Source organism: Anomaloglossus baeobatrachus, chromosome 8 (assembly GCF_048569485.1).
Source record: "Anomaloglossus baeobatrachus isolate aAnoBae1 chromosome 8, aAnoBae1.hap1, whole genome shotgun sequence".
Lineage (NCBI taxonomy): Eukaryota > Metazoa > Chordata > Amphibia > Anura > Aromobatidae > Anomaloglossus > Anomaloglossus baeobatrachus.
The window spans coordinates 38,965,717-38,979,620 of NC_134360.1; the positions used below are offsets into that span (position 1 = coordinate 38,965,717).

Below are 13,904 nucleotides of genomic sequence, written 5' to 3' on the forward strand. Positions count from 1 at the left end.
TTGCTGTCCACGTCACAGTTGTCCCCTGTAAGAAAAGAGAAAGTTTATAACGGTCCCTGCACTCTGCACTTCACGGATCCTTCTACATGGTAAATATGCTATTAATTGGGACAGTTCGTGCCCTTATGTCCTGCCATCTAGTGGATAAAACATCAAGTGCACCTTTATAATACACTTGCAATCAAGAACCGCAGGTCCGGGCTTCCCTTCGTACTGACAAGTGGAGGTCCTACTTCAGGGTCCTCCTGTATTGTGGTCTCTTTAAGGTGTCTCCTTACTGGTCATGGTAAGTGTTGCCAGTTTGTCATATACATTGCATTTTGATTTTACACCACTTTCAAGATCTCTGTTTGCTTCCAGTAAATTGAAACATTCTTCCAGTTCCACTGCTTATGCCCTGCAGGCGAGGGTGCACAGTTGTTACAGTGTGTCACAACACTATTTTTTTGTAACGAACGCGGTTGTATGAATCGCAACCATGACTGGGTCCGGGGGTGAAGGGAGCCCGCCGGCCCCAGCCTCTGCTTCAGCTGGATGTGCGTCCGAGGCTGCACATCCAGCTGAAATGCAATGCGGTGCAGGGACCCATCGGGTCGCTGCACTGCGATACACACTGCCGGCCAAACAGAAGCCAGCAGCTTTCATGCACACCCCAGTGACTGAGGGTGGCACCTTTCAATGACGTCATGCACTGCAATAGCACCGACACTAATGAAAGCTGCTGGCCACTGTGTGCTAGCTACAAAGGACGGCTGCGCAACGTGGGACCCAGGATGGTGAGTACAATGTTGTTGTTTTTTGCATTACACAGAACAGAGACATATTTACAGGATGGGGACATATATACCACGAGAGGGACAGTAGATACCAGGATGGAGACAGTATATACCAGGAGGTGCCCAGTAGGGGGACAGTATACACCAGGAGGGCGCCAGAAGGGGGACAGTAGATACTAGGAGGGGAAAGTATATACCAGGACGGTGACAGTAAATACCAGGAAGGGGAAAGTATGTACCAGGAGGGGGACAGTATATACCAGGATGGGCCCAGTAGGGGGTGCAGTATACACCAGGAGGGCCTCAGGACGGGGACAGTAGATACCAGGAGGGGGACAATATATACCAGGAGGGGCCCAGTATGGGGGACATATATACTAGGATGGTGACATATACACCAGGATAGTGATATATATGCCAGGATGGGGACATATATACCAGGGTGGGGACATACTGTATATACCAGGATGGGGTTATATTTACACCAGAATGTGGGCTACAATTGGGAACATATATACTAGGATGGGGGAAATATATACCAGGATGGGGGAACATATATGCCAGGATGGGGGGCATATATACCAGGATGGGGGACATATTTACTGGGAAGGAGCCCAGGAACAGGATGGAGGATATTACTACATAATTGGGGGAGTGCAACTCATATGTATTTATAGGATTTAGAAACTAAATGTATACATATATATACATACATCTGACCAACATAACGGTTAGACCCAGGTTCAAATTATACACCAGGTCCCATCAAACTCTAGTTACAACACTGAATGTTTCCATTCACTGACAGCAGGCAGAGATCTGGACAAAGTTAAAATACAATCTATATAAGAAACTTAGCAATGAGCTTTCTTGAAATAAATGTATTTAGTTATTCATGATGATCAGCGGCGCTCCTGGGCACTACTGACTTGTCTGCTCCCTGAAAATGTCAGATAGACCCTCATTTGAGCCACATAGTCTATGTGGGCCACTTGGTTGGCAACTGATTGGCACACCCCTATATAAAAGGTAATAACCACAATATGGCCACGCAGGACTCATTTATTTATTTCTTTTGCCTCTGCATAAAAAAAAATAAAAAATAAGTAATTAATTTCTAAAAAGTTTCAGAGATGGCATAAAGTGTGGCAGTGCCCAGCAGAGAGAGCGGGCACTTGTTTACGCCTCGGGTGGAAATGATTGATACAATCTCTACAGGCCACGAATATAAGATTTCCTCCCTGCTTCAGATCGCGCTGGCATCGTTGTCAGTGCGCACAGCCTCATAGGAGGCAATTTCTTGGGCATACGGTGGCATCTACAGCTCCTGCAAGACTCAAGCCTGTGAAGCTCTGCCATTAACCGCTAAGTGTCTGGAAACACAACGTCCGTGCATGCGCAGCAGAGCTCTGCCCGGTCTGCACGGTGAGAGGAGAGTTAATGTGTCCTTTGAGGGTAGCATAGAAGGAAGAATACGGAGTCTTTGATGCCAGTGACAGATGGTATAGATAGGAAGCCCCTCGCCTTCAAGGAGACCTTGCCTTCCTGCTCATACTTTAAGGATGCGGAGAACAAAGAAACTTAAAAGCTCTAGAAAATTCCCTTTGATATGATACTACTTTCATAAAGTTGTTACTAATGTAACCTTCTCACTAAAACAGCGGATGCACTATGTGGAAACCATCAGCAAGGAGGTCAGGTGTTGGTGATGATGATGATAGATCCTACTTTACTTCATACCTACCCCAATTTTGGCTTGTGCTCCATAAAGGGATTCACTTCTTCTATGTACAGTATGTCACAAAAGTGAGTACACCCCTCACATTTTTTGGAAACATTTTATTATATCTTTTGATGGGGCAACACTAAGGTCTGACCCTGTGATACAATGTACAGTGTCAGTGTGCAGCTTGTGTAGGGTTTAGGTCTGGACCTTGTGCTCCTCCACCTTCTGTTTGAGGAGGCCCCACAGATGCTCCATAGGGTTTAGGTCTGGAGATGCTTGGCCAGTCCAGCACCCTTACCCTAAGTTTCTTTAGCAAGGCAGTGGTGGACTTGGAGGTATTTGAGGTTGTTGTGTTGGAATTTGAAGGGGTGGGGGATCATGCTCTGCTTCAGTATGTCACAGTACATGGTGGCATTCATAGTTCCCTCAATGAACTGTAGCCCCCCACAGCCAGCAACACTCATGCAGTCCCAAACCACGACCCTCCACCACCATGCCTGACTTTAGGTAGGACACACTTGTCTTTGTCCTTCTCACCTGGTGGCTGACACCATCTGAACCTAATAAATTTATCTTGGTCTCATCTGACCACAGGTCTGTTCCAGTAATCCATGTCCTTAGTCTGCTTGTCTTCAGCAAACTGCAGGTTTTCTGGTTTTTCTTGTGCATCACATTGAGAGTGTGTGAGAGATAACACCAAATGTAACACCCCTGCTCCCCATTCACACCGGAGACTTGTAACACTAGTGAGTCACATGACACCAGGGAGGGAAAATGGCTAATAGAGGCCAATTTGGCCATCTTCACTTAGCGGTGTCCTCACTTTTGTTGTCCTCGATTTATGTCGGCGTCACACGGTACAATCTATCGTGCGATCTATCGTGCGATCGTACCCGCCCCCGTCATTTGTGCGTCACAGGCAATTCATTGCCCGTGGCGCACAAAGTCGTTAAACCCCCGTCACACGCACTTGCCTCCCGGACGACCTCGCTGTGGGCGGGGAACATCCTCTTCCTGAAGGGGGAGGGACGTTCGATGTCACAGCGACGTCACACAGCCGCCAGCCAATAGAAGCGGAGGGGCGGAGATGAGCGGGACATAACATCCCGCCCACCTTCTTCCTTCCGCATTGCCGGCGGGACGCAGGTAAGCTGTGTTAGTCGTTCCCGGGGTGTCACACGGAGCGATGTGTGTTGCCTCAGGAACAACGAACAACGAACAACCGGAGCACAGAAGAAGGACCGACATTTTGAAAATGAACGTCGTGTCAACGAGCAACGATACAGGTGATTATTTTTGCTTGTTCACAGTTGTTCAGAGCTGTCACACGGTACGACATCTCTAACGATGCCGGATGTGCGTCACGAATTCCGTGACCCCGACGACATATCGCCCGATGTATTGTACCGTGTGACGCCGGCATTAGACATTAATGGCTGTGTGCTAAGTTATTTAGAGGACACCAAATTTCCACTATTATACAAGCTGCACACTGACACTGTACATTGTATCACAGGGTCAGATCTACAGTGCTGTCCCATGAAAAGATATAATAAAAAAAGTACCACAAATGTGAGGGTGTACTCACTTTTGTGATATATCTAATATATAAAGCTGAAAGTGTGTATGTATGTATGTATGTCCGGGATTGGCATCTGCACCGTTGCAGCTACAGCCACAAAATTTTGCACACTCATATTTCTGGACCCCGAGAGCGTCATAGGCTATGTTTTGAGGGAAATTTTAACCCCGCGCTTTACAGTTATTCACCAAAAAATCTGCCTCCATTACAGCGAATGGAGCTGGGAGCCACAGTGCAGCCAGAACTTCAGAAGAATGCGCAGCCACGCCCTTATATGGAATGTTGGCGTGTCACAATGCAGCCAGGCAAAGAGACAGACACAGACAGGGAAAGAGTAAGAAACAGACATAGACAGGGTAAGAGACAGACACAAAGAGACAGACACAGACAAAGAGACAGACTGACAGGAAAGAGAGAGACAGGGAAAGAGAGAGACAGGGAAAGAGACAGACAGGGAAAGTGATAGATAGACAGACAGGGAAAGAGATTGAGACAGACGGAGAAGAGACAGAGACAGTCAGAGACAGACAGGGAAAGAGACAGTCAGACAGATATATACATATATACAGAGGGAGAGAAAGAGAGAGACAGTTACTATCCCGGGCGTTAATACATTCTATTTATACATTATATCCCGGAATGTTAATACATTCTATTTTGTTAACAACAGTTATTAACCACGGGTGAAGTTGGGTAGTACAGCTAGTTGTATATAAAGTTCAAGAACTCAAACTCTATAATGTAAAGTCCTGCAACTTCTAATCATTTTCAAGATCTTTGCTTGCAGGCAGTGGAGGAAACATTCCTGTTTACATGACATAGCTAAAAACCTTATAGATGCAGAGGTGGATAATGTAATTGCATTAGTCTAGACCAGGGGCGGGGAACCTCCGGCCCCGCGGGCCGCATGCGGCCCACCAAGACCTTTTGTGCGGCCCCCGGGCAGATTCCCGGGGTGGCAGTGCTCCGGCCACTGCTGTGATCTTATCGGGCGCCGGCCCTTTAAAGGCTTCACAGGCGCTGCTAGCGCGAACCAATGAGCTCTTTCCCTGGCAGGTGCCAGCATGCTCAGCACAGACTTTGTGGGCGGGTTTAGTCCCACAGCAGCTTCATCGTTTCCTGCATTGTGCCGCCCGCTCTACACCCCTTCTCCCATGCAGCGTGCCTCAATCAGTGCTGTCGCTCCCTGCCCCTTCTCCGGTGCAGCTCCACGTGCTGTGTGCTGCCCGCTCTCTGCCCCTTCTCCGGTGCAGCGTGCAGCTCCACGTCCTGTGTGCTGCCGCTCCCCGGCGCTGTGTGCCGCCCGCTTTCTGCCCCTTCTCCGGAGCAGCGTGCAGCTCCATGTGCTGTGTGCTGCCCGCTCTCTGCCCCTTGTCCGGTGCAGCGTGCCCCCTGCAGTGCTGTGTGCAGACTCCCCAGCGATGTGGATCACCCCCACTGTTGAGTTCTCTCCAGTGCTCCTTCCCACCCCAAGTGCAGTGTACCCCCTAGTGAAGTCTGTGCTCTGCAAGTTCTGTCTGTGCCTCCCAGTCTCCTCCTAGTGATGTCTGTGTGCCCCTTCCCCCCCCTTAGTGATGTCTGTGTACCCCCCCCTTAGTGATGTCTGTGTACCCCCCCTTAGTGATGTCTGTGTACCCCCCCCTTAGTGATGTCTGTGTACCCCCCCCTTAGTGATGTCTGTGTGCCCCCCCCTTAGTGATGTCTGTGTGCCCCCCCCTTAGTGATGTCTGTGTGCCCCCCTTAGTGATGTCTGTGTGCCCCCCCTTAGTGATGTCTGTGTGCCCCCCCCCTTAGTGATGTCTGTGTGCCCCCCCTTAGTGATGTCTGTGTGCCCCCCCCTTAGTGATGTCTGTGTGCCCCCCCTTAGTGATGTCTGTGTGCCCCCCCTTAATGATGTCTGTGTGCCCCCCCTTAGTGATGTCTGTGTGCCCCCCCTTAGTGATGTCTCTGTGCCCCCCCCTTAGTGATGTCTCTGTGCCCCCCTTAGTGCTCTCTGTGCCGCCCTAGTGATGTGTGTGCCCCACAGCAATGCTTATGCCTCCCTGTGACCTAGTAATGTGTGTTCCCCAGCATCTCCTGTTATGTATATGCTCCCAGCCCCTCCTGTCATGGATATGCCTCAGTGTCTCCTGTGATGTGTATGCCTCAACCCCTCCTGTGATATATACATCACACACTCTGGTATATACATCACATTGGAGGTGCTGGGGCTGTACATATCACAGGAGGGGCTGGGGGTATATACCTCTCAGGAGGGGCTGGGGGCATATACCTCACAGGAGGGGCTGAAAGCATATACATCACAGGAGGGAGCATATAAATGTCCCCAGCCCCTTGTGTGATGTATGTGCCCCCAGTGTCTTCTGTGATGTAGGTGTCTCTTGTGATGTATATACAGCAGTCCCAGCGTCTCCTATGTGATGTATATACAGCAGACCCAGCGTCTCCTATGTGATGTATATACAGCAGTCCCTGCGTCTCCTATGTGATGTATATGCCAACAGCCCCTTCAGTGATGTATGTGTCCTGTGATTTATATACTCCAGTCCCTGTGTCTGTTGTGTGATGTATATAGTCTACCAATCTTATTATCACAAAGAGTTGCCTGCGCTCCAGACCGAGACAAACCTGGAAAAGATAGAAGCAACATAAGTATCACCGAACATCACAGCCGCACCAAAGAGAAGCCGCTCCGGCCACCACAATAGGGGTGAGTTAATTAACTGACCAAATATAGTTGGTTCATTTTCACATTGATAATTTTGTGCGGCCCCCGAAGGTTGGCAGAAATTTCCAAATGGCCCCCGGCAGCAAAAAGGTTCCCCACCCCTGGTCTAGACAATCCTTGCTTGCAAGCTAGAAGCACTTATTGTCTCATCTGTGTACCTCGCTATAATGTATCCGTGTATAGAATGTATCCTCCTAGACTTTTGACTGTTTACTTAAGAATGACCTGTCAATTGATTAAATAAATGGAGTTAAATTCTTCGTAAAAACTGCTGAGCTCGCCTGATCCTGCCGCTGTTTTCCTTTCTGTTTTGCGCTGTGTTGCTGAATTGCAGAGATATTTACATTTTCTGCTTTTGGAGCGCAGTATGTGAAATCTCTGCTCGCAGTGCAATTAGGTGTTTTTTCAGAGTCTTCTCTGGGGGCAAGTGCTTTCACCTTTCCTTCCAAGACTCTGCCAGTCGCAGATCGGCAGCTGGTCTATCAGTCTCAGAAAACTGCCAATCACATGTCACACCGTACTTAAGGGAGACGCTGAAGCTGCAAGCAGTGTGGCTTCAGAGTGCAGTTAGCAGGCAAACCACCAGAGGGCAGTAGAGTAGTAAGTGAGCCGGGTCTGCAGCAGGAGGTCTCGACAATGGTACAGGGATAGTCAGACGCCGAGAAGTCACGGATATAGCAGAAGGGAGAGACGGAGGCTGGAGTCAGGAACAACATGGGTCAGATCTTCACCCTGATGATCTCCTGAGGAACATCGGGATCTTCTTCTTTACAGTCCTGTGGGAGAAGAGGACGGGGACATCTCTCTGGTGTTGTCCTCTTACTGGATAGAACTGGTGATGTGAGGATCTGGGGAACTCCATCATGACGTCCTTGTACAGATCCTTGTGTCCTTCTAAATACTCCCACTCCTCCATGGAGAAATAGACGGCGACGTCCTGACACCTTATAGGAACCTTTCCAATCAGCAGCTCAATCATCTTGTAGGAGAGTTCTAGGATCTTCTGGTCATTGATGTCCTCATGTATCGGGGGGTGAGGTGGAGGCCCCGTGATAAGGCTCAGGGGTCTTCCCCATCCCTTAGACACAGGGGCCTCATAGCACTCACTAGAGGTCTTCTTCACTACTGCGTAATCCTCTCCAGTAAGCCAGAAGAGGATCTCTAGGGTGAGGTTTAATATCCTCTCCGCCATCTTGTCCCTGTCCATATCCATCCTTGGAGTCAGGAACATCAGATGCCGGGAAGTCCAAGTACAAACAAAGGAGGAAGTCAAAAAGGTCGGGACCGGGATAAGACAGACAGGGAAGGGTACACAGTAGTCAGGGACTGGAGCAAATGGACGAACGGAAGGGGTACGGGTGTCACTCAGAACAATGTAGCGGGGAGGCAGGACAGATCAGGTAACTCACCAGAGCCAGTAACATACGCTGCAGAGCATAAACTATCACTGGCGCTGAACCGGAGGTGCAGCTCCAGGATATAATGTCCCGGAAACAGGAGAGAGGCAGGAAGGAGTTAACCCCTGATGTCACCAGGCCGGAGCTGAGTAGAGTAATGAAACCACTGTGGCCAATGCAGGCCTGGTTCATGACATCACAGCTGTGAAGAAGAAAATTCCACCTTGGACTGCAAGATATTTTATTGGCCCATCCACTTAAAGGGGTTGTTCATGATTAGAGACACATGGACTTATTTCTTTCAGAAACCCCTGACCATAAGTTATGTTGAGTTTTCCAACTCCATAAAATGGAAGTGACCTGCACAACCCATGGGTAGAGCTGACATTATCTCTCAAAGAAAGTAGTCACGTCTCTCCAATTCTGAATAAACCCTTTAAATATATGCTTACCTTCCCAGTATAATCTGACTTGTACAGTATCTATCTATTGGAATCATGCATATTAACGATATAAGGACTTAATGTCTGGACAATCATAATCTTAGGTGTATGGCAAGGTGTTGCTATATCCTTCCTCCATGCTTTACACTGCAGCTGTGACTCCAGTTATGTATAAGCACAAACTCCCCATGAAATCAAAGCATAACTAGGCTTTCATTCAGAATTTAACTTACATCCCTATCCTTATGGCCTAGGCTATAAAAAGATTGCCACCACCATGACACTGAGCTGCAGCACGGTGGCCAAGACCATACAGTCATATAACCAGACAGGATCCACAGGCCTCGCCATGATTGACCACCCTGGATATGGCAGTGTGGCACCAACTTGTGCATTAAGAGCAATCTATATGGTGGAATCCGATTTCCTAATTTCGGCTTTTCCGTCTCAGTCCTTCTGATCACACAATTGGATTATGGAACTTTAGGGACTAACTACAAAAGCAATTCCCACATTTACCTACTATGTCACATCGCTGCTTTTACTACTATTTTCGGTTCTCCGTTCACATTTCTACCATCAGGCTCATTACATTAGGAAATACCATCATTTGTAAGAAAAAAAGCCCCCCATGAAGGCTGGTTCTAGGGCAGAAAGCCAGAACCTCCGAACATACCAGCGCCTGACAAAGGCAATTACAAATTTTAGCAGGAAATAAGCAATTGGCCTCTTACTAACCCACGGAGATAATGCTTCCTCTAAATGTGCGCCATTCACTGGAATTCATTTCCACATCGTTCCCTTTTTGCTTTCCAAACTCGTAAAACTTGCACAATGTAATTTAGAATATAGTATTAAGCGCACCGCGTTCTGCCACCATCTATACCGCAAAGCAATTCTCCTCTAAAATAACAAAAAAAGAACCGGATTAAGCTATTTCGAAATTACCTAAGGTAACAGATGCCGGGTCAGCCACTGCCGTGCCCGTAGGGGTTGTCATGTGGCTTTCCACCCACCCTGAGAGGTCCCCCTCTCAAAAAGAATGTAAAGGCCCTATTCCTATAAGGATTTTTGTGAACCCTAGTGCTATAGTTTCCCCACTTCATCACTGGGCATCATGACATCACAGGGGCCTAGAGGCGCTAAGGATGCCAACATGAGTGCTAACCGAGGAAGTCCGCACTACCTTGGTCCAGCATCCACGGCTGGACCGGGGTGGGGTGAATCTTTTTGCTCATGACTACTCTTAAAGGGAACCTGTCACCAGATTTTGGCCTTCTAAACTAAAAACTAGCACCTTAAGAAGCACCTGTGCTGCATTCTATGAAGGTGCACGTTACTCCCTGACCCCACCTGTAGACCCCACAAATATCTTTCTAAAATTTCCCGCCATGTATGTAAATTGTCCGGTCCACTCTGATGGGAGTCCTAATCTGCACCTCTTGTTCCTCCTAAGCTGACTGACGTAGATGACGTCTCTGGTGCCATCCACGTAGGCGGGCAAATTCTCGCACCTGCGCAGACAAATTCCTGGCTCGCGCACGCACACTTTTCTCTGCCGAAAACATAGGGGCGCGAACCGACGAGTTCTCTGTGCAGGTGCAAGATTTTGCCTGGCGATGTGCAAGACATAGGTGAAGTCATCCACGTCCTTGGCCAAAATCTTGCGCCTGCGCAGATACATTCCTGGCTTGTGCAGGCGCACTTCGCTCTGCCCCATTGCTTGCGGAGCAGAAAACATAGGTGCGCCTGCGCGAACCAACTAGTTCTCTGCCCAGGCACGAGATTTCGCTCGGCGTTGTGCAAGACACGGGTGACGTCATTCACGTCCCTAGGCAAAATCTCGTCCCTGTGCAGACACATTCCCAGCTCGCGCAGGCACACTTCGCTCTTCCCCATTGCGGGCAGAGCGGAAAACATATGTGCGCCTGCGTGGATCGGCAAGTTCTCTGCGCAGGCACAAGATTTTGCCCATCGATGTGCAAGACGCTTGTGACGTCTTGCGCGTCCCTAGGTAAAATCTCGCGCCTTTGGAGAGAACTCGATGTTTCGCGCAGGCGCACCTATGTTTTCAGCTCTGTCCGTATAAGGGTAGAGTGAGCCGGAAATTTCTTTGTGCAGGTGCAAGAATTTGCCCGCCTAAGTGGATGGCGCTGGAGGTGGCATCCACGTCATTCAGCACAGGAGGACCGCGAAAGGAGGGGCAGGAGGTGCAAATTAGGACGCCCATCAGACCGGATCGGACAATTTATATACATATAAGGTATTTGTGGGGTCTACAAGAGGGATCAGGGAGTAACGTGCACCTTTATTGAAAGCAGCACAGGCGCTGCTTAAGGTGCTAGTTTTAGTTTAGTTTAGTTTAGTTTAGCCAAAATCTGGTGACAGGTTCCCTTTAACATTCTATGAATGCAGAGTCATTGCTCCCAATGATAATATAATGTGACGACAATCTTGGTATTTATATAAAATGATAATAATGGTTCCATTAGTCAGACGTGTATCATCGTAACACTCCAGTATACACCACCGACCGACAATCAATATAAAAAGTCAGTGTCTTTCTTACTGCTTCTGAGCATCCACTTATCATCGGATCATACGAGCTTTCCTGCGGCTTCATTTATTTACAAGATGAAAATTTTCCAGACTCATAAATTTCTGCTCCGTTTGTTAAATATTATAAAAGGCAGCTGGAACAATGAGAACAATTAGTCTGTTTAGAGGATATGCAAATCAGCAATTTCCTTTTCTCCATGTTTGTTTAACATACTCCGAAAGACGAAAACAAGCTGTACCCCCGTGTATTATACAGATACGACTGTACGGAATTATACATCTCCTTATGGATGAGAATATTACTACTATAATACTGCCAACTGGTTGGGTCCAGAAATATTTGGGCAAGTTTTGGTATTTTTGCTGTTTACCAAAACATAGTCAGGATCCAGTTATATAATCAATCGGGGCCTAAAGTGCAGACTCTCAGCTTTAATTTGAGGGTATTCGCCTCATAATTGGGGTAAGGGTTTAGGAATTACAGCTCTTTAATATGTAGCTGCCTCTTCTTCAAGGGACAAAAGGTAATTGGACAATTAGCTCAAAAGCTATTTACTGGGCAGCACAAGCTATTCCCTCATTAATTAAGCAGGTAAAAGGTCTGGAGCTGATTCCAGGTGCGGCATTTGCACTTGGAAGATGTTGCTGTGTATCAACAATATGCAATTAAAGGAGCTCTCAATGGAAGAGAAAGAGATCATCATTGGGCTGAAAAAAATAAGAAATCCATCAGAGACACAGCAGTAATGTGAGGGGCGGCCCAATCAACAGTTTGGTACACTCTGCAAAAAAAAAAGCGCACTGGTGAGGTCGAGAACTAAAAAAGGACTGGATGTCCATGGAAGACAACAGTGGTGGATGATCACAGAATCCATTCCACGGTGAAGAAAAACCTCTTCACAACATCTACCCAAGTGAAGAAAATTCTCCAGGGAGTCGGTGTTTCTGCATTTAAGTCTACCATAAAGAGAAGATGTCATGAGAGCAAAAACAAAGGGGTCACCACAAAGTGCAAATACAGAGGGGTCACCACAAGGTGCAAATACAGAGGGGTCACCACAAGGTGCAAACCAGTAGTCAGCCTGAAAAATAGAAAGGACATATTAGACTTTGCCAAAAACTTCTAAGAAAGTCAAACAATTCTGGAAAAGCAGCAGAGGACAGAGGACACTAAGATCAACCTGCACCAGAATGATGGGAGGAAGAAAGTCTGGAGAAGGCTTGTAACGGCTCCTGATCCAGAGCACAGCACCTCCTCTGTAACACATGGCAGAGGCGGTGTGATGGCCGGGCATTCAGGGCTTCCAATGGCCCTGGGGCACTAGTGGTTATTGACGATGTGACTGAAGACAGAAGCAGCCGGATGAATTCTGAAGTCACTGGACGAGACTTTCTGCTCAGATTCAGCAATGATTGTACGACGCGTCACAGAACAGATGGACAATGACCCAAAACAACCTGCGATTTATTGCAAACCTAATTTTTCAAATAAAAACAGTGGCCTGCAAAGCTGAAATCATAAAGATTCGGTCACTGTCGAAATATTTGTGGACCTAACTGTATGGCCAAGAATACAACTACTATAACACTGCCACCTATGTACAAGCGTATACTGTGACTACTATAATAAAGCCCCCTATGTCCAATAATATAACGACTATATACTCCCCCTATGCACAAGAATATAACTACTATATACTGTCCATGTGTACAAGAATATAACTACTATAATACTACCCCTATGTACAAGAATATAACTACTATATACTGTCCATATGTACAAGAGTATAACTAAAATAATACTGTAATACTGCCCCCTATGTACAAGAATATAACTACTATAATACTGCCCATGTACAAGAATATAACTACTATAATACTGCCTCCTATGTACAAGAATATATCTACTATAATACTGCTCCTATATACAAGACTATAACTACTATAATACTGCCCCCTATGTACAAGAATATATCTACTATAATACTGCCCCTATATACAAAAATATAACTACTATAACACTGGCCTCTATATAAAAGAATAACACTACTATAAAACTGCCTCTATGCACAAGAATATAACTACAGTACTATATACTACCCATATGAACAAGAATATAATTACAATAATGCTATAATACTGACCCCTCTGTACAAGAATATAACTACTATAATATTGCTCCTATGTAAAAGAATATAACTACTATAATACTGCTCCTATGTACAAGAATATAACTACTATAATACTGCTCCTATGTAAAAGAATATAACTACTATATCACTGCCCCTATGTACAAGAATATAACTACTATAATACTGCTCCCTATGTACAAGAATATAACTACTATAATACTGCCCCCATGTACAAGAATATAACTACTATTAAACTGCCCTCTATATACAAGAATATAACTACTATAATACTGCCTCCTATGTACAAGAATATATCTACTATAATACTGCCCCCTATGTCCAAGAATATAACTACTATAATACTGCTGCTATCTAAAAGAATATAACTACTATAATACTGACCCTATGTAGAAGAATATAACTGCTATAATACTACCCCTATATACAAGAATATAACTGCTATAATACTGCCCCTATGTACAAGAATATAACTGCTCTAATACTGCCCCTATGTACAAGAATATAACTGCTATAATACTACCCCTATATACAAGAATATAA

At 46.4% G+C, this 13,904-nt stretch overlaps 1 protein-coding gene across 2 annotated transcripts in view; it reads right to left on the reverse strand.

Annotated features, from left to right (window-relative positions):
• The window catches only part of CELSR3 (cadherin EGF LAG seven-pass G-type receptor 3), a 192,358-nt gene that overhangs the window by 92,296 nt on the left and 86,158 nt on the right, over positions 1-13,904 (reverse strand). For both annotated transcript variants that reach the window (XM_075321490.1, XM_075321489.1), the window contains exon 3: positions 1-25. This exon is cut by the window's left edge and continues 198 nt beyond it. In XM_075321490.1, coding sequence (XP_075177605.1) covers positions 1-25 — 25 coding nt within the window. The remainder of the gene's footprint in view (positions 26-13,904) is intronic.